This window comes from Staurois parvus, unplaced genomic scaffold, assembly GCF_062004578.1.
Source record: "Staurois parvus isolate SC_StPar_1 unplaced genomic scaffold, SC_StPar_1.0 ptg000468l, whole genome shotgun sequence".
NCBI classification, from domain to species: Eukaryota; Metazoa; Chordata; class Amphibia; order Anura; family Ranidae; genus Staurois; species Staurois parvus.
The window spans coordinates 1795223-1816759 of NW_028318264.1; the positions used below are offsets into that span (position 1 = coordinate 1795223).

The following is a 21537-nucleotide window of genomic DNA, read 5'->3' on the forward strand; positions in this document are numbered from 1 at the left end:
TATTGAGACCCCTAATATCTCACCTGCCCTCCATCAAAACTAATGGAGTGCACAAATTGCTTTAATCCTTTGGGTTTTGATTTTAATTTAATATCTATGCACTTTATGTTTGGGAATTTTTAACACATATGACAGTGCTATAACAGTAACAGTAAAACCTTAGTGAAAAATAGGTGATAAATACATCTATATTATATTTATTAATAAAACAAGATGAATGACTAAATCAATTAGGCAAATAGAATAGAAAGCTGCTAGCATAAAGGTATACCTCAGCACCTCAGTGTCAAAAATTCAAATATTGGGTATGCAGCGCTAAATGTTAACATACAAGACAATGATCCAAGTACGTTTATATAAATGTTCATCAGTTAAAAGATAGTCCCAGATAAAAGTCTTCCAATAGCTGAACTCATCAGACTATATACATTAGTAATAAATATTCCGTAGGGTGATATATCATCCACCAGTGGTTGAACCGGTCAGGTTGTATACCTTAATAATCAAACTTCCATGCGGTAATGGTATAGTAATGTGCTTACCAGAAATACATACAAACTGCGCGTTGTATGCATATACTCTGTAAAGGCATCGGGATCTGGTCACCGGTATGATATCATCAAGCGCAGTGGGGGACTCTAATGTATATAGTCTGATGAGTTCAGCTATTGGAAGACTTTTATCTGGGACTATCTTTTAACTGATGAACATTCATATAAACGTACTTGGATTATTGTCTTGTATGTTAACATTTAGCGCTGCATACCCAATATTTGAATATTATATTTATTATTTCATACTTATATCCTTAGGGATATTGATAAAGCAGCTAAAATACATATTTATTTTTACAGACAAATATTTGTTATTGGCGATATATATCACATATATACACACATGCATACATATTATATATTATCTATAATACAGTATATCCACAATATTTTATTTACTTTACACACAGGGGCGGACTGACAACTCATGGGGCCCCCGGGCAATAGGGGATCATGGGGCCCCTGTGTCCTTGCCCAAACTCAAAAAAGCCTATGAAAAAAAGGTACCAGGGGCATCTCATGGGGCCCCTTACTGACCCCGGGCCCTCAGGCAGTGCCCGAGTTTCCAAATGGTCAGTCCGCCCCTGTTTACACATCATTACAGTGCGGGCAGATTTACCCGTTCACTATGGGTATATTTAGGTCATGTGTTTTTGGACAGAGTTGCCAATTTACTGTGATCAATTGCTGGCAGAAGGTGCACAGGCCACATTGTGGTGATGAAAAAGGATGACATATAAACAATAAGGCCTAATGAAAATGTGTGTTGAAACACTCTTATGTGCTACATCCTCAGAATGAAACATACTTTCTGGGGGCATGATTTAGCGGATGTTGCATATCTGGTGGTATTTTAGCATGTACTAATAAAAACACAAAAGGTCAGAACAAGTAAAACAAGAAAGTATTATTGCTACGTTCTATAAGGTATGATGTATTGAATTATATGTATTATCTGCTATTGTCTGAAACAGAAATATATACAGTGGGAGAGGATGCAATTGTAGAAAACAGTACAGTAAAGCTGACCTTCAGTAACTAGAGCTATTTCCTTTGTGAGAATCTATGACCACACTTTCTTCTTAATTACATACTGTTATGAAATTCGATATTTCCAATGACCTGATTATCTAATCACTGTTTCTGAAATAGCAGCCTTAGGCATCAGTTTGATACATGTATTTCTACTTGGACAAATCTAGCAGTTGACAGTATTGGTCTGTGTAACTGCAACTGTAGAGGCTTCAACGGTACACATATACATTCTGTATAGCATGAAAAAAAATTTCTCTCTATATTTAAATATAAGGGATCAAGAATCACACATATCAATTTTCAAAAATTAATAATAAAAATATATATATATATATAACCATATAATATATTATAATAATCTGTGAAGAATCCTAAGTGATCCAAGAAGAGCAAAAGCATGGCCTGTGAGCAGCCGACAGGAACGCCAAGGCAGAAATTATTGTATTTGATGAGTCTGCTTTCTTTTTAACCATGTGAGTGCATTCTATATCATTTAATAAACTCTATTTGTGCAGTTTTTGCACTATAGGAATGTCCCTTGCATTTTATCTTTGAGCCATTTTGGAGGCCATTTCAGACTGTTCGCCAGTTCGGATGAGGTGATTTCTTGAAGGTGATATCTTTATCTTCTTATGTGCACTTTGACCTATCTGTTTTACACAGGGATCATTGCGTTCCAGTAAGAAGATATATTGTGTGTTTTTCCAGACTGGGCGAACCCTTATATCACCACTTTAAGATTTTGTTCACTTTAAGGACACTTGCAATGGTGTTTTATCTGATTTAAAAGGACCTTCTTAGCACATAAGCACCTTTATGATTTTTTATAAATTTAGTTTTGTTTTTTCGTGTTCTTGCCCTTCTTGGATCACTTAGGATTCTTCACAGATTATTTTAATACATTATGTGGTTATAATCACTCATTAATTTTGTTTTTAGCGCTACACCTTAAAATCGTTTTCTTTATATGTTTTGAGTTCTGGTATCTGAATTTTATTGCTAGCAGCTTCTTTTCTTTTTACATATATATATATATATATATATATATATATATATATATATATATACATATACATACACACACACACTATGGAGCAGATGATTTTCCTGATGCAGCAGAACAGGCCAGGTACAGGCCAGTCGCTGCATAATAGCGTGTGAACTGCATTGTACTGAGTATTTCCAGTAGGCAATATAGTAAGAGAGAGATGCTTATTAGGCTCAGTATATGTCCAAAGAGGTTCTGAGTTTGGCATTTTAAGTGTACCACTATATTGTAGACCATAAACCTATAATTTGCTTCTTATCAATGTAATGTTTCTACTGCAACTGCTATACAGCGTATACAGTATATCTGCACCTTACTAAATCAATGTGTGGACCAATTTTATTTCCATTCCTTTTTGATTTATAGATGACTAAAATTGTCTACATTAGTTTCATTTTAATGGAATAAATCATCTAGTATTAGTATGTGCTTTATATATATATATACACTATTAATTAAATGGTTTAAAGACAATGATCACTGTATTCTATTAGGCTTATTATTTATTGCACATCACTACATTTAATTTTTATAACATTTTTTACTACTCAAAATATTCTAAAATCAGCAGTGAGGTACAACCAGTAATCGCATCACACACACTCTTGTATTATCATTGGTAGCTGTGTTGGTTATTACTTGTATTTCCACTGGCGACTAACCTGATTATAGTGTGTTATTAAAGCTGCTCTACTAACACGGTTACTTTTCTAGAAAATGTAGTATTAGCACTTACACATATACAGATATGTGACACAATTCTTCCATCTCTAAGGTTTGATTCCTGAAATTAATATTTTAAAGAGCACTCTATGGAGCCACTCATAAGTAAAGTAGTTTGCGCACTCTAGTAAATAATGAGAGTATGCACAATATCAGACATTACATTTTAAACTAGATGTTATATTTATTTGCCATCACTGACAATTTCAGTTAAATATAATGACTTACTTTGGGATTACAGATTTATAGTTACACCATATGTTTCCTTTTGAGTGGGGAATTTATGAAACAGTGTATTATTTGTCAACATCAAGTGGACCTGTGGGACAACCTGTGTGTTTTTTTGTAGCTTTAGGATAAGCATTAGTTTCAATGTGCTTTTGAGTTTGGAATTTAGAAAAGATATAGTTAACCGCAACTGACCAAGGCTTGGATATCTCCAGTGCATCACAACACATATGATCCAAACTACAGTAAATCAGTAGGGCTTTGGTGGCTTGTCCAAACATGTGAAAGCTATTTAGATCTAGGGAAGTCTTACAGTGATTGTAAAGGCAAACTTGTTATTTTAAAAAAATAACAAACATGTGATACTTACCTACCGCGGATTCTCCTCTTCTGGGATCCCTCACCATCGAATGCCCCTGTAGCAAGCTGATTGCTATGGGTACTCATGTGTGCTCTCTCCCAAGCTGGCTTTTTGTGTCCATAAGACACACAGAGTGCGGCTTTGCCCCACCTATAGCCAAGACAGATGCTGCTCTTGTGCACATCGCTGGTTCGAGATTGGGCTCAGGTAAGTATTTAGGGGGGATTGTGGGGGGAGCTGCTTTCAGAAGGTTTTTTTTACCTTAATGCAGAGAATGCATTAAGGTAAAAAAAAAACCTTCTGCCTTTAGAGCCACTTTAATTTTTCTTGGTTTCATGTATTTTGGATTGGATGCAGGTGTGGTATATTAAAAAGAACCAAAAAACAAAAACCTGTCACCTTTCACTTTACATTAGTAACAATTTTATATACTAGCTGTGGTAAGAACATAATACATTTTTAAAAGGCACAGAACTCTCACTATTTCTGTAAAAAAATCCAACCACAGGCAATTTAATTCTAATCCAGTATATAAAACATATTCTGCACCTCTGCAGGTTTCATTCAGGCTTCCTTTATGACACAAACCGTATACCTCGGAAACTTATGTATTTACCTTGCGGAACTCCAGCAATGAGTTAAGAAAACCTGAATTGTTCATTAGTTTCAAGGCTTCTCCCCATGATGGTTTCACACAATTTCGCTCTGGATCAGCTGTCACTGGATCTATCTTTCTTTGGAATAACAGCAAAACACAGTCCATGATTCTCATAATTAAATGAGGAGGTCTACCCAGTTTTCTAACTGTTGATATGTCAGCAGGCCTAATAGTCTGAAAGACATAAGATATTTTGCGTTAGAGAATACGTCTACAAAAAACACAGGCATCATCTAGATGGGACATTAAATATAAATGTGTCACTTGTTACTTGACCGAAAACATTATTAAACTTTATTACTAGAAATTCTTATTATTTGATCTTTGCGGTAAAATTAAATCTATTTTTTAAATCATGTAGCAAGCAAGGAAATTATATGCAATCAGAAGTCTAATATAAAATATCTTATGGGTATGTTTCCAAAGCAGTTATTGTTACATTCACCAAACATTCACTGAAGGTGAACCAATCACTGTAATTCAAAACATGCCTCAGAAAAATTCACCTTTAGTAAATGTTTGGTGAATGTCACATTTAGTGAAACCCCGTGAACTAAAACAGAAAATACAGTTTGGCAAAGAACTGGGTAAAAGATAATGTAACTGATACCTGCAAAGCTGCTTCGGCCTCCTCAAGGGCTGGCCTGGCCACTTCCAGTTTCTCTTCAGCGGATGCTTTAGCGACGGCAATTTCATCCACAATGGCTTGTGCTTTGTCTTTCACTTTTTGAACCTGCATCTTTACCTTTTCAGCAGCTTGAGCTTTGAGAGTCACTTCCTGCAAGACCTCATCTGCCTTCTTAGAGGCAACAGCCAAATCTTTTTCTTTAATTGCTAACTCTTTTGACAACTGATTAACAGAAACTTCAGCTTCCATTAATTTTGCAAGACCTTTAAAACAATTAAAACACAAAATGTAAGAACATATTCAAACCATTCAATTACTGCACACAACCACAATACAGTAGTTGCCAACATTTTACCCCCAACTCAAAATCCACCACCACGCATCTGACAAAAATTGTAAGTAGCATTCTTATTGCAATGATACCAATATAGGAGGTATGCTTACTTCCACTGAAACCAGTGGTGGGACATCCCTACCTTCTGCTACCACAGAACATTTCCACCGTCAATGAGGGGTGTATTTACCACAAGGCAAACAAGGCAGTTGCCTAGGGTGGCATTTTTCAGGGGGGCAGCAGCATTTTTCAGGGGGGCAGTGCCATCCCCTGAAAGAATGAAAGGAAGAAGGGACACACGCAGCACGGAGACCAGGTGGGATCTCAGAGAGGCTGTGGGTTGCTTGACGTTGTATGCACAGCCTGACTCTTGTTCCCGGGGAGCTGTGAAGTGAGTGTGTTATCTCTTGCTGGGGCGGGGGAGGGGGGTTGCCAGTGCATGGGGGCGGTGGTAGTGGAAGGCTCTCTCGGGTGGGGGCTAGGGTGTTGTTGGTCAATGTCAGGCTCTTAGTGGGGAAGGGGGGTGTTGGCTGGTGTCAGGGTCTCTCCATGGGAGGGGAGCCAATTTTTGTGTTGTCTAGGACAGCATGAAACCTAAATACACCTAAACTAAGAAGCATTCCACCTCCCTCTGACATCAATCTAAGGAACATTCTACTCCAACTAGCAGCAGTGTAGGGGGCATAAAACCCCCACTGACACCAAAGTAAGAGTCAGTACATTACACATTTTCAAGTGCTGCACTCTGCAAGCTGTGCTGTATAATATGTATGCCTGAACACTGCACTCTATACATTGTGCTGTACTTTAGTGAATCCAGGTCACTACATCCTGTACACTATTGTATGTTAGCATATTCTCATCTGCTGCACTGTGTTAGATATGCTGCACATTACATATTATTGACCAAAGTGTAGTTTGTATCAAGAGTTGCTGGTTTCTAAGTATTCATTCCACAACTATGTTAATAAAGTTGGGGTCTTTTTATATAACATTCATTTAATGAATGTCACAAACATTCATCCAGGCTGCACACATTTTTCCTGTGTTTTCTCTAACACTGTGACTTCCTGCTTCATCTAGTGGCCAAAATGTGATATATTTTCTGATTGAGGTATTTCAGAAAAGTATACTGCACTTTGTGCCTTAGATGGAACTGACAATCATAAGAAGTCATTGTAGTCACAGAGAAAACACTGGGAAAATCCATGCAGTGGGGACAAATGCTTGTGACATTCGTTCAATGAATAATTTATAACGTGTTAGCACTATGTCTAGATTCTGGGTTCAGAAACATATGTAGTAGAGGAGTCTATCCTTTGTTCTGAGATTTTGTGTGTCTGTGAAAGTTTCACTTGTGACACAATGAAAAAAACTATATTTTGTGGGTACTTGGACTGTAGTATGTGTCTGCAGTGTATTCAGCTCATAACAAAATCTAGAGTACCACTTTGGATGACTTTGGAACACTATATTCCACTGTGACAAATTTACTGGCTTGCTATTAATAGTGCTATTAATGTTTACATTAAACAGGAGAGTATGAATAGACTGACAGAAGAGACGGTAAAAATTAAAAAATATGGAGTTGATGTTGAAAACTGAACATTTCCAGGAAAAAAAAATAACAACAATAATAATAATAATGGATTACGTTAGAAATAGAGCAGCACACAGACTAGCAAGTATATAAACAGTGCCTGAAAGATATTAGGTGCCCGCACAGTCCACTTTTAAGTAATCGTGGCAGATCTAATATGGTAAAAGATAAGACAAGGACTAAGACAAGGAATCAGCTAATAACAGTGCTGGGGAGCAGGACAATGCATATGCATTATGTAGCCTTGGAGCTGTTGGCTCATGATTTTTAATACCCATATCGATAAACTGTGCCATGTGCCTCAGGGACCTGGAGCAAGAGATGCCACTGAACATCACCAATTCAGCATTTCATAGGTGCCATTGTTTATATCTCCACCAGTGATATATCTCTCCCTAGTTTTAGGTTACTTGCCAACACTAATTTTAGAAGAGAGAATGAGATTAGGGAGACCAAACACCAAATCAGGCAGAAAGAATGGAATAAACAGGTCATGCAAAATGCACATTCCAACTAAAATACCACATCTCTGCTCTTTCTTTGTTACACAGGTCAAACAAGGACTCATGAATAAAAATCCTGAAAGGGGAGTGTCAATGATAAAAATAGCAACATCTCAAATATTGATTTTATTTCTGAACCAGCATTACATAAACAACACAGAGACATTTTAACATGAGGCCCACGTGGCTCTGCATGTGGCCTGTCCATAAAACATGAAATATCTGATATAGTACTAAAAAAAATCTAATTTCTAAATGTAACAATCCTAACTTGCCGCATTATCTAAAAATAACTTTAGCTTTTGGTAACAAATGGAAGAGAAAAACATATGTTTAATAAATAACTGATTGTATCAAGTGAAAAAATACAAATTGCATTGATTTCAATTATTTCAACATGACATGCATCAAACATACCTGTCTTCATGCGGTTGGACAAATTTCCTACATTTTCATATTTCTCCCCATATATTGCTTTATAGCCACTGATAAAGGACAGATATGATTTTGGGGTGACATATGTCTGCCGTCTGTACCTTTCAAAATATTCCACACATTTTTCTGCCACAATGTCCTGAAATGTACCCATTGTGTTCACAACGCTATGCTTCACTTCTTCTGTACATTCTATTTTGTAAGAGGCCAAAAAGTGATTGGCAACAGCAACCAAAGCATCTCGTGGCCACCGCTGGAACCAGTCCATGGTACACCCAGAAATAAGACCTGGGAATTTTAGAGCTCTGGTTCTGAATTTTTCCCCAACTGGAGAAAAGCAAAGTACCACATGCAAGTTACTGCGAACACGAGAGAGGAAGTAATCGTACAGGTTCTCAGCAGTGGGTGCTCGCCGTGGGTATTCTTTCTTCATGATGGGAATTAAATCTTGCGTGATTTCATCAATCTCATCCCTTGCAAACAGGTTGGACACTTCTCCTGAGGCCAACACATTATTCATGTACTCTAGGAATGATTCATCCTTAATCTCATTGTCTGTAAATATGAAAGTTATTCCTTTTCCTTTTTGCCCAGCTGTACGGTACAAGAGTTTTAGATCATCCAGAAGATTATTTGTTCCATAGGTTCTAAAATAGAGGACATATTGTTAAAAAATCAATCTCTTATGCATGCAAACATAAAAGCATGTTCTTTCAGTTGTTAAATAGGCACATAGGTAAAGTCATAACACACTCCTCGCCAATGTGTTCTAAGTAATATTGACTATCAATTAATGTATCTTGCTTGTTTGATGTATTTTAGGCTTCTGAGTTAATAGTATGTCTTAACATATTATGTCGAAATTAATGGAAAAAAAAAACAAATGCTCTTTAATTTTCCATTACAATCTTAAAAAATAATTTTATCTGAATTGTATACTACAAGCAGAATAGATTATTTTGTGTTTGATGAAATTTCTATAGATTTTGGATTCTATTTTAGCCTATTGTAACTGTAGACCTATGAAGAAACTAGGCAATTGGCTTAATCAATACAATATATCTGCTAGTACTGCATATGCTAGAACTTCTACAGTATAGACATTTTGTGCCATCAAAAAATAGATTAGGATTGACTGAGACAAACTGTAAAACTGTACCCAAAAACACAGCACAAAGAACTGTAAAAATATCAAAAGGTGACTTTTTTTAAATTAAAATCAGTAAAACTTTAGCACACTCCAGAGAGCATAAGACATGGCTCAAAGTTTGTTCATATTGTGGGAACTCGCTTCAAAGTGGTAGAGCTTTTAAACGCACACAGCTACTCGCTTTCTTTAAGGGCCTTTTTAGCCCACTTTTATTTAAATGAAACAGTTCAATAACATAAGAGGTTCCCACGCAGGGGTATCCACCATCACACAAAACAAAACTCAGCCTCCTGGCTTATACTCCGCTTGATGTCTGCCTCCTGCAGACTTCTTCAAGACACAGCTCTTGCACACCGCTGGCCACTAGCACACAGCTAGTCTCTAGCAGCCCCTTGCTGCTTTTGGCTTCCACCTCCCCTAGGTGAAGCCCACCTGACTCCTAGCTGCCGGGGTGGAGCCCTGCTGACTCCTAGCTGCCGGGGTGGAGCCCAGAACCCTGGTCCTGACTCTCTCTAAAGGCCTGCACACACCTGTGCAATCAGTCTCCTGGCCTATCCCAAAACCTCCCAGGATTGGAGATTTCATCCCTCCCAGATCTCTTTGAAATCTCCAGGCTCCAGATCCCAAAACAGACCTTACAAACACAGGAGGAAAGTGAAAAGCCACTTTCCTCCATATCAAACACTTACCCTGGAGCCCCTCAACCTGCCTTGTTGAGAATCCAGGGTTACAGATCGCCACACTGTCACATATCCCCCCCCTTTGTTTTGATCCCGTAGGGGGCAGAACACACAACTTATATCTTCTGGCACCTCTGTGCCAGCTCTCACTTACAGGGGTCCAATCTGGTCTGACCTTACCTTTCCTAAAGGGGAACTCTACCCAATGACTCCTTTGGTGTCTCTCCCCAAGCCTCATTGTCACTCTGCTATGGGCTCTACTCAGACCTTCCCTATTCTTTTTTCGGGTGCATTTCCATAAACACTTTCTCTCCTGAGATCTTAACAGGGTCCCCCTGGCCTTTCTATCGACCTTTCTGCCCCTTTGCTTCAGGTGATCAGGTTTCCTAATACCTTTCTCAGTATTCCTGTCCCAAGGCTGTAGGGGAACTATTTCTACTGTATTTGTACCAGGACCACCCCCCTGATTTCTTGTACCTTTAGCTATCAAACCTGCATGACTCATTACCACAGTATTCAGTTTAACATGAACAGTTATATTCCAGTCAATATTACACCTTTCAATACATTTTCCAGCATTAGTTAGGACAGTGTCTGTAGATGGCACACACACCATAGGGCAGCCATCACCCACGTGAACCTCACAAAATGCCACTTCACCTGGCGTCATGCAATCTGCAGGCGGCTGTCCAACCATTTTAACTTTTTCTACACCACTTGTATCTGTATACAAATCCTGTACAGATGAGCTCTCTTCTGATCCATTTTGCCAGTTTTCAGATACCATTTGTTCCTGTATGTCAGATGTCTCATCAGACCTGCTACCTAAACCTCTTTTTGGCCCAATGACCCGGATTTCTTTATGCACATCCGTTTGAGCCCTGGTCAGGATTTCTGCTGTTCTCTGGTCCATGCTCAGCCCTTCCATCTCATGTGGTTTGTCCACTGGTGCAGTCAACACACCCTTCACTGACAACTGACCAGCACCATCCTGGACCATAGCAGCAGAAATGCTTCCCACCTGGCTGTTAGGAGGTAAAACCTTTTTTGACTCTTTTTCCATTTCTCCAAAACATTTCTCATTTATCACATTTACAGGTAATCCAGTGGCGTACCCTGATACAACTTTTAACACCATCAACAAATTCCGAAACAAACAACTTTCTTGTTCCCATTTGATCTGTACAGCCAGCCATTTGGTGCTCCACCTAGTGGTACTCCGCAGTACCAGACCATCTGACTGTGGAGGAGACACCCCAGTATACATTGGTTGTACATTCCAAAGTTCAAGCATCTCCTTTAATACTTTGGATACAACTCAACCACTTGACTCTAAACCTAAGAGCTTCCTGACCATATTTAGGGCACTGGGAACGCTGAGAGACTCACCTGCTGAGACTTGAGAAGTTGAAATTTTTAAAGGGACCTTCTCCAAGCTGGAGACAACCACAGCCTGGTGCTCCACCAGAGCGCTGCCATGTGCTGGGCTCACTCTCAACATCTCAGACTCAGTATCCACAAGCTGCCCCTGATCATTCCCAGTGACAACATCATTTTGACACTCCATGCCAACATCACTTTTGTGGGTCACAGACAAATTCTCTGCTGTATACACGCCCTTATCCATAGGCTGTTCTATAGATCCTCCTGCTGGCACAGCAGAAACAGTGTCCACCTTATTTTTTTGCATAAAAGCCTCATCTAACAACGAGATTAGCCGTTTACCCCAACTATCCCAGTCCATTGTATATGTGCTCAATTCACCAGTGCTCCTCAGCACCGATCCATCCGCCCAAGGAGACACACAAGAATAGACGGGCTTAGTTGCAGATCCATTGCACAAATCACTCTGGATCACGTCTGACTTGGGTAACACCTGTTTTCCCACTGCAGGTTGCAATACCTCACATCCACCACTTTGCTCTGGTGATACTTCCTGAATTACACCCACATTTGCATTTTTCCCAGGCTGCATTAACCCGCTGTTCATCTGAACACTTTCTGTATTGTTAGACTGCACCAACACACTCCTATTACAAGGTGCAGTTCCACTCTGCTCCACCAGAGTGACATCGCAGTTGTCCAGGGCAACCTCCGGCTCCAATACACGGAGACCCCTGGAGATGTCTAAGGACACCTGTGCTGTCTTACCACCAGTTGCTATGGGAAACGACCCATCTTTAACTATAGCTTTTGCACTGCAAGAGCTCAGGGTTTTCCCAACAGCAGAACATTTCACATCAACATCAGCATTTTTAGCTCTTGTGGGCTGTTCTATCCCACTACCAACCTGTGACTGGCACACATTAGTGACATCACTTGCTTTTTGAGAACCAGGCACAGGTTTAACTTTAACCCCTAACTCCCCACTGTACAAGGCACTGCACAGGGAAAAGTCACTCTCAAAAGCACATTCAGTGGCCCAACTAACTGGGGTCACTCCTACATCAGAATGGACAGTCTCATAACCAGTCCTTCTCAACATGACAGTCCCAGCCATGGTTTTATCACACACAGTCTTACCCACCACAGTAGTAGGTATCACCATCTTCATTTGAGTGCGTCGTCTCATAAACGCATCCTCAACTGCACTTTCCTTGGCAACTTTTCCCTTGCCCCAAGGTGAAGTAACAGATGCCTCCATAGGCTCCATGGACTCTCTGGCACCCCCTGCAGGCCCAACAGGAACTTCCTCCCTGTTGCCAGAGGTGGCTGCTGACATTTTAAAACAAGACTCTGGGCTTGAAGTTGTAGATATTTGCCCAATATCAGCGGTATTCCAGAGTCTGGGACAGGAAAAGATCCCATGCCCCCACTGACCACATTCCAGGCATGGTACATTTCCACTCTTATCTTTGTTGGGACACTGAGCCACATCTTCAATGCAGCTCCTCCTTCCAGGCACTACTTTTTCTCCGGTCACCATGGGAGATTGCACTCTCCAAGCAGAACTTTGCTGGCTCTTTCCAACACGCTGTATTGGCTCCTCTTGATGCCACTTGCCATGATCCTTATATGACATAGCCCCCCGTACACAGACAGCCCGACTGGCCTCCTCTGTGTTGCTATGGGCCTTCACTCTTGGTCCTGGCCTCTGGTCAGCCCCTCTCCTTGCACATAGCATAGGCTTCTCTCTGCTGGACCAACTCTCAAGCCGTGACACATTCACATTTTTCACAACAGCTACTGGTTTAACTGCAGCAGCGTTGCCAGGGGCAACAACACCCCTCTCCCAGGTACAGACATCCTGCAGCTCTCTCCTTGCACTGAAGGTTGGCTTGCTTTCCTCTTTAGGTTGGTTCAATGCTGCCAGGTGCTGCTTGCACCAGCCCACAGCAGACTCACCCACATCTAAATTTCTGGGCTTGGCTGGGGCATGCGGTATATAACCCCCTAGCCACAGGGCTCTATCTCTCGCTTCAGCAAACATTGCCTCCTTTTTCTGGTTTGACCGCCCCATCTTTGCAGTCATGCACACAGCAGTGTGTTACACAGTTCAGCAACACCATGGAACACTGTCTCTTTAAGGCAAAGTCCTTTTCACTAGCAGGTTCTCCTCACCTGCACACACAGATAGTGCTGTCCATTGCACAGAAACTCAGTTCATATAACTGATGAACTTACTTTTGCAGGGATCTCCAATTCTGCCCGCATCCTCCACCATATGTGGGAACTCGCTTCAAAGTGGTAGAGCTTTTAAACGCACACAGCTACTTGCTTTCTTTAAGGGCCTTTTTAGCCCACTTTTATTTAAATGAAACAGTTCAATAACATAAGAGGTTCCCACGCAGGGGTATCCACCATCACACAAAACAAAACTCAGCCTCCTGGCTTATACTCCGCTTGATGTCTGCCTCCTGCAGACTTCTTCAAGACACAGCTCTTGCACACCGCTGGCCACTAGCACACAGCTAGTCTCTAGCAGCCCCTTGCTGCTTTTGGCTTCCACCTCCCCTAGGTGAAGCCCACCTGACTCCTAGCTGCCGGGGTGGAGCCCTGCTGACTCCTAGCTGCCGGGGTGGAGCCCAGAACCCTGGTCCTGACTCTCTCTAAAGGCCTGCACACACCTGTGCAATCAGTCTCCTGGCCTATCCCAAAACCTGGTCCCAGGATTGGAGATTTCATCCCTCCCAGATCTCTTTGAAATCTCCAGGCTCCAGATCCCAAAACAGACCTTACAAACACAGGAGGAAAGTGAAAAGCCACTTTCCTCCATATCAAACACTTACCCTGGAGCCCCTCAACCTGCCTTGTTGAGAATCCAGGGTTACAGATCGCCACACTGTCACAATATCCAAATTATAATAGCAACTGCTTTCTTCATACAACCCTTTGCCTGTCACTGTATTATCCACTGTCACTTTAATTAACAAGCCTCTGAACGTCATAGAGCTAAGGGCTCCCTTACAGACTACAGTGTCTGGCACAAAATATTTTTATAGTGCTCCGTAAAGGCAACCTTTCTCAAAATGAAGGCTGCAACTGATGTGAAGCATTTTTTCACATTGTGCACCAAGTGTGAATGTCATTAACCCTATTTGCTGCCAGTCTCTGTGCTCCAGTGCTTGCAAATTCAGGAGGACAGACCTTTATTGCTATTTTTTTTATCACTTTCTTGCAGAGCTTTCAGTGTTCATAAAAGACTCCCCAAACCATTATCACTCAACAGGCTAGGTTTTCAATGCTGAGTGAAACCCAGAAGCTTTATAAATACTACATGTGTACTTAAAGCAGTTGTAAACTTTCTTTTTTTATTAAAATAACAAATATGTTATACTTACCTGCTCTGTGCAATGGTTTTGCACAGAGCAACCCCAATCCTCCTCTTTTCAGGTCCCCTACCGGCAATCCTGGTTCTTCTACCCTGCCGAGTGCCCCCATGGCAAGTTACCTCCCGAGCCGACTCTGCATGTCTAGAAGACACACAGAGCACGGCTTGGCCCCACCCTCGCTCTATCCTCATTGGCTGTGTTTGACTGCAGCAGGAGGAGATGGCTCTAACTGCTCTGTCTAAGCCAATGAGGATGGAGAGAGCTGAGAGACCCTCTGCTTTTGTGCACATCGCTGGATCGAGATCAGGCTCAGGTAAATATTGGGGAGGGGCTGGGGAGGGGAAGAATGCATGAAGGTAAACATCTTTAGCCTTTAGAACCACTTTAATATCTATTTTAAAATATTACCAGCAATAAAACTAAATATTAAAGTATTAAGGGGCACAATAATCAACAGGTGACATTAACAATTTTACACATTTTCAGCAAAAATGTCCATTGCAGTTGTTTCCCTCAACTTATAGTGTGTAAAATAGTATTCAACTATCAAATATGATAAGTTTTACAAGGTATGGCTGCAGATGCTTTTCACTTTGCTGCCCTCTGGGAAATATACTTGATGGTACTTTCTTACAAGACAAGCGTATAATTTCCCCTGAATAATGTTGCCACTTTGAATTGGCAAAAGTTTTCATTTCAATACAGCCTCCCCCTTTTTTTAACTAAAAATGTGTTGTTTCCCCCTTAAATTAGTTTTTTTTTACATCTTTTCAGTTTAATATGAGCTCCTTTCAGAATTGGCATTTCTATAACACCCTGCTGAAAAGTCTGCTTGCTGTTTTATTCATTACAAATAGTAGTAAGTATCATTTTAGAAAGTAAATTATTAGAAAAGTCATTGGGACCATTTACTAGCTCTCCAGACAGCAACAAGTTCATTTCATTAATAACTAAGCAGAGTGCAGCCTTGCTGTTTGTTATCCCCAGCCTAAGGCCAGGAAGTAATAAGAACTAAGGCCTCATATTTGAGTGGCGTTAAGATTCCCTGACCCCCATAACTCATTATTATTGCTTACTATTAGGAAGTATTGCATTTGAAATACTCCAATTGGTAACTAATCTTATGATGAGTGACAGGTAAGTAAAAGCTCCATTTATATTCATGCTTTTTTGGTCTTGTTTTCACTTTGGTTTGCCAGGCTTCAATAAGAATTAACTTTTAAGGAATAAATACATCCCCTGGTAAACTGCACAAAAAAATTAAATCTAAGTGAGTGAAAAGCCAGAAAAAAAATATGTATGTTTTTAATACTGTATCTATACCGGCCTTTTTCAAACAGGGTGCCGTGGCAAATGACGAAAGGTTAGACCCCTGTTGGGTTTTACTGCTATACAAGGACATTCCTCACTTTCTGCTCTGGGGACAACCTTTTAAGAGACAAGAAGGGAGGAGAAATCTGTAACAGGACATCTGTCTGGACAGTGCTGATTGGCCCTGTGCTGATCACATGCACCTTCCCAAAGAGGGTCCCCTGTCTCCTCTATTATATGTCTTAATTATGGAACACTTAGCTGTAGCTCTCAGGGCCAATGATTCCATAAAAGGGGTTCTAATAGGGGAGGGGGTCTTATAAATTGGTGCTCTTTGTCACCGACATTCTCCTGTTCCTGATGCAACCATCACTTAGCCTTCCCAACATCATGTGAGAATTGGCAATCTTAGCAACTTTGAAGTCAGTCCTTCCAAAACGGAAATCTTGAATGTTTCCCTACCCCACCATGTCCTAACTCAGCTTCAGAGGGAGTTCCCTTTGCAACTCAAATGAGACTATATAATGTACCTTGGGACACTTATTCCCTCAGACCTTGCAAACCTCTACCAACTGAACTACCAGAGACTCCTGTCCGAAATGACTAGAGATTTATCTCTTTGGTGTTCTAGAACTCTCTCTTGGTTTGGCTGCATTAATGCCTTAAAAATGGACATCCTACCACAATTTCTTTATATTTTCAGTGCGATCCCTATTGCTCCACCTAAACATTTCTTCACTCATCTTCGATCTCAGATCATAGACTTTGTATGGAGATTTCGTCGACCCCGTCTGAAACTGGCAGTCCTTACGAAACCCAAAGAGGCAGGGGGCTTGGGTCTTCCCAATTTCTCCCTTTAACATCAGGCTACGGTTTTGAATGGGCTATTTGATTGGTTCTACCATTTTTCCAATAAATGTATAGTTCAATTGGAACAGGCCCTCTCCCCCCTTGATTTAAGGACACTACCCTGGATTGCTCCCGCTCAACACCCCCCTCCCTCCACCCCAACATTCTTGGTTCACCATCTCCTCTCAGTTTGGGACAGATTTGTCATCCCTCATAAACTTTCCCATCGTAAAGGCCCCTTGACTCCCATTTTTGATAACACATCATTTGGTCCTGGCCTACGATCCCATTCCACTGTCTCTCTGTTGCGCTCACAGTGGCCACAGCTCCAGCACTTTCTTACAGACTATAACATTGATAGAGTATTGGACCATTTTCCGGCGGTTACATCGTCACACTGTAATTACTATTATACAGGATTTATATAGTGCCAACAGCTTACTCAGCGCTTTACAATATAAAGGGAGACAATACAGCAACAATACAGTTCAATACAAGAGGGATAGGAGGGTCCTGCTCCTTGGAGCTTACAATCTAGGAGATTGGCTTTCTACGATACAATTAACTGGTTTTGTTCATGAGCTTAAAACCAATCATTATTATTCTTCTGCCACACCTTTGAAATTACTATTTCTGCGGACTGACACTCTGGACCACAATGTCTCTGTTGTATGGCATGTTGAGAGGTAAAACCTCCAAGATGGACCCATCATTTACCGCTAAATGGGAAACATCCCTGCATAGGACCTTCTCAGCAGACAATTGGCAAAATTGCTTTGTATTTACTCATAAACTTTATATGTCTTCTTTTTTCCAGGAAAAGAATTACAAAATTCTGTCCTTATGGCACAGGACCCCGATAGATCTGCATCGTGTTTCCTTTTGTGCCTAGGACTTGCTGGAGGTGAGGAGATTGTGAGTGATCTTTCTTGCATATATGGTGGGGATGCCTTCTGGCAAAAAGTCTTTGATTTTTATAACGCAATGTGTATATCCTATATTCAAGCTTCTCCTGAAGTTGTCCTTCTGTCAATGATCCCTGGGTCCTTCTCTAGTATCAAAAAGGGAATCTTACTGCCTGTTGGCTGCATGTGTCACTATCTCTAGACATTGTAAGGCCACAGTCCTTCCTCATATTCTCGAGTGGGCGCAGATACTCAATGACATAATGGCAATGGAGACTCTGGTGACAGAAGATTGTACCACTTGGACTTGCTGGAGGGCTTACAGTGATCCCGAGAACTTCAAGGCATTAGTTTCCAAGTGAGCCAGATATTCCTATTTCCCTTAATTCTGCCTATTTTGGGCGCTTCCCGGAATTGGGTCTGGGAGCTAGACCCTTCCTAGGGGATCCTTGAGTACTCTCACTGCAGTCCCTCTCCTCTTGGTTATTCTTCTTTTCACTAATTTTGCTACCATACCTCTTACTAGCTGGTCATGCCAAACTAATAGGTTGTTTGTTGCTGACAAAGAGCAGCTTAGCTACATATATTTATATTAAAAATGTATATAATTTTTTTCTCTCTTCTTTTGCGATATTTAGTTTTAGTTGTATTTTACTTATGTTTTTGCTGTGTCTCACTTATTAATGGTTGTGGTTACTATTCCACTACTGATATGAACAGGTGTGTTCTGTTCTCTCCTCACAGGTACACCTGCATTTTACAGTGCTTCCCATGTCTGTATCCCTTCTCTTTACTTTATAGTTGGATAATTTTGTAATGTTCTACATGATTCTATTATATAGTAAGTTACTTGATTTCTTGTAATACTCTGAATACTTTTTTGAATAAACAGTTAATTGACTAAAAAAAAAAAAAAGATTTAGAATAAAACCTGCCTCAGACACCTTCATCTAATAAAAAAGTATGTTTTTCCCCCAGCGCTTTTATAATCGATAGTGGCACCATTGTCTCTATAAAACAATTAATACCCAATATTTTTTTTTCTATTAAATGTAATTTAAAATTGACATACAGATTCACTGCATACAGGTATGGAAATCAATTAATTATATTTTCTTAAAATGATAGTAGACCGTAGCTCGAGAAAAGAAATTTAAAAAATTCCCTGGAAGGTAATGTCATAATGTGCTAGTATGCAATGCACAGTCTAATCACCTCCAGCGGTGCGATGTCCACTCTGCAGAGGCTTCCATCTTCACTCGGTCCTTCCTTCCGGGTACGAGAGTACCGGCCATCTGACAGGCCGAGCCGCAATAACATCACTCCCTCGCATGTGCGCAGGAGTCTCAGGACACAGCACAGTGCTCTGAAGAAACGGTACAGGTATGCTGTTCATTTAGAGTGCATGCACCAGCTGACAAACAGTGCGAATATCTCCTAAATGGTGCACGTTTAGGAGATATTCATTTTACCTACAGGTAAGCTTTATTGTAAGCTTACCTGTAGGAAAAAGATACAAAAGTGGGTTTACTTTCACTTTAAGTTTCAGTATACGATATACAAATTAGTGTGCCTAATAAGTAATAATTTACTGTTCTATAGATTCAGTAAAGAACAATTGTTTTTCAGGTTCGTTTTGCTTGCATTGTAACATACTTTGTATAGAGAAACTGTGATGTCAGTTCGCAGAAAGGAAACTAGATATATTCTAGTATATTGAGATGTATGTGGTACTTTATATTCCTTACTTCTTAGTTATATGAGGTTTGCATTTAATTAAAACTAGCTGAGCAGTTACTCAATAAAAGAGGTTCTACATTTAAACAAAGAAAAAGCACAAATTCAAATTAGGTTTAAATATTGCATTTTCCTTCAGTGTTGAATATTAATCTGATGTTTCATACATGAACAGTTGACTAGGGTTTAGTTGTCCTTTAAACGACCCTTTAAAAAGTAAAGCCTAGTTTTCACTTTCAGACAATTTTATTAAGAAAGCAGGTGAGATTATTTGTCCAAGAGCAAAACTGGTTTGACACTTTCATAAATTCTTGCAACTGTCTCACTGACATATTAATACATGATGAAGGTATACTGAAAATACGGAACATGAAAGCATAATCTAGTTCTACCAAGGTTACAGTCCTCTGCATCAGCATTATTTAAATTCCTCTTATATTCAGAGTATTCCTCTGTATCCCCCATTTTCCTCTCAAGTCTACTAAATATCAAGACATGAAAGCACCTTTGAATTGCAAGTCTAACGCACAGAATGTACACTTCTTTCTAAAATTAATCAAGCGTTATCTCTAGGGTAAAGAGCAAATGTTCGCATTTAATATTTACTTGAAATGCAAATAAAGAATTTAATACATTCTGCTCTAAAGCCCAAAGGTTTTTTGCTAGATGATAAAAAATATCTCAAATACATCTGTCAAAATGGTGGTAGTTCAAGTTGTTTTGACTATATCACACATATTAAAATATATGAAAATGGCATTTCCTCATTATGTTGTTAAATAGGCTTTCTACATTAGGCAACCATTCTTTGTGCAACAACTGTCTATTTAACTACCCTACAACATAGTATATAGCAGTGAATTTCTTTGCCTGGACCTACAGTGTTCTGTTATAATAGTAAAATACAAGATTGAAATTTAGCCCCTTAAAGAGGTCTTCTTCTCTACAAATAAAAGCTGATCTCCAGGGAGATACAGTATAAAAGGTTACTAGTCAACTCAGTTATGCATTCTTTTAAAAAGTAATTAAATTAATGCTTAATTTCTTTAGTTATATATCCTATATATCCCTTATGGACAAGATTAATTAAGTCTTCTTGCATGGCAAGACCACTTACTGTTATCTCACATATATATTCTTATTATTATAGCCAACTTTACCACCCTAACTCCTCCCACAGTTTTTACACTAGATAGACAGTAATATATGGAAATGTGGGGATTGTTCCCGATTGGGGTGCTATTACTTTGTGGAACGTTTCACCGAATGGTTCACGAAATATCGGCGTTTTTGTGGTGAAATTGGTCCCATAGGAATGAATGGCGGAATGTTCAGAACTAGAGTGGGAGCTGACAAAAGCTAGAGTGTGAGATGAAAAATCAGGACATGATTTCTAAACTGCCATCACTCCCTCATTTTCAAGCCCACCTACACAAATGTTATATCAAAACATTCAGCTATCCCTGCTGCCACTAAAAATGTTCACGGCTAAGCCATAGTCCTAATAGTTCTCACAATATGACCATTTGTTTGCAACTCACGTTTACATTTACATCATTTACATGATCTAGTACAGTGTGCCTTGACAGGAAAAGTGAAATCTGACCCTTAAGAAATAAGCTTTTTTAACAATCTGGAGCCACTGGGGATTCGGGAAGGGCTTCCAGTCAATCTGATACTTAAACAATGGAACATCCTCAATGAAAGCAGTCAGTGTTTTTTTTTTAAGATAAGAAATGGTGTGATCCACAACTGGAACAGCTCACCACTTAGGGAACACCTCCTCAGTGGCGCCCCGAGGCAGGTTCGGGGGGTGTGGTCCTCACCGGGTGATACCGACCACACGGGGTGACACCGGACCTGCTCCACAAAAAGGTAAGTTGTAAATCAAGCCGACGATCCCCACAGGATGGATCCTATCCATCCTGCGGGGATCGTCGGCTTTCTTTACAACTTACCTTTTCTTGGAGCGGGTCCAGTGTCACCCCGTATAGGTTGCATGCCGACGATCCTTGTCGGCATGCAA

General features: G+C 40.2%; 1 protein-coding gene across 1 annotated transcript in view; it reads right to left on the reverse strand.

The window, feature by feature from the left end:
* The window catches only part of LOC149452715 (dynein axonemal heavy chain 5-like), a 401888-nt gene that overhangs the window by 134711 nt on the left and 245640 nt on the right, over nucleotides 1-21537 (reverse strand). The window contains exons 56-58 of the mRNA XM_089689046.1: nucleotides 8090-8754; nucleotides 5218-5498; nucleotides 4566-4781 (exon numbers count right to left, since the gene is read on the reverse strand). Of these exons, the coding sequence (XP_089545172.1) occupies nucleotides 4566-4781; nucleotides 5218-5498; nucleotides 8090-8754 (1162 nt within the window). The remainder of the gene's footprint in view (nucleotides 1-4565; nucleotides 4782-5217; nucleotides 5499-8089; nucleotides 8755-21537) is intronic.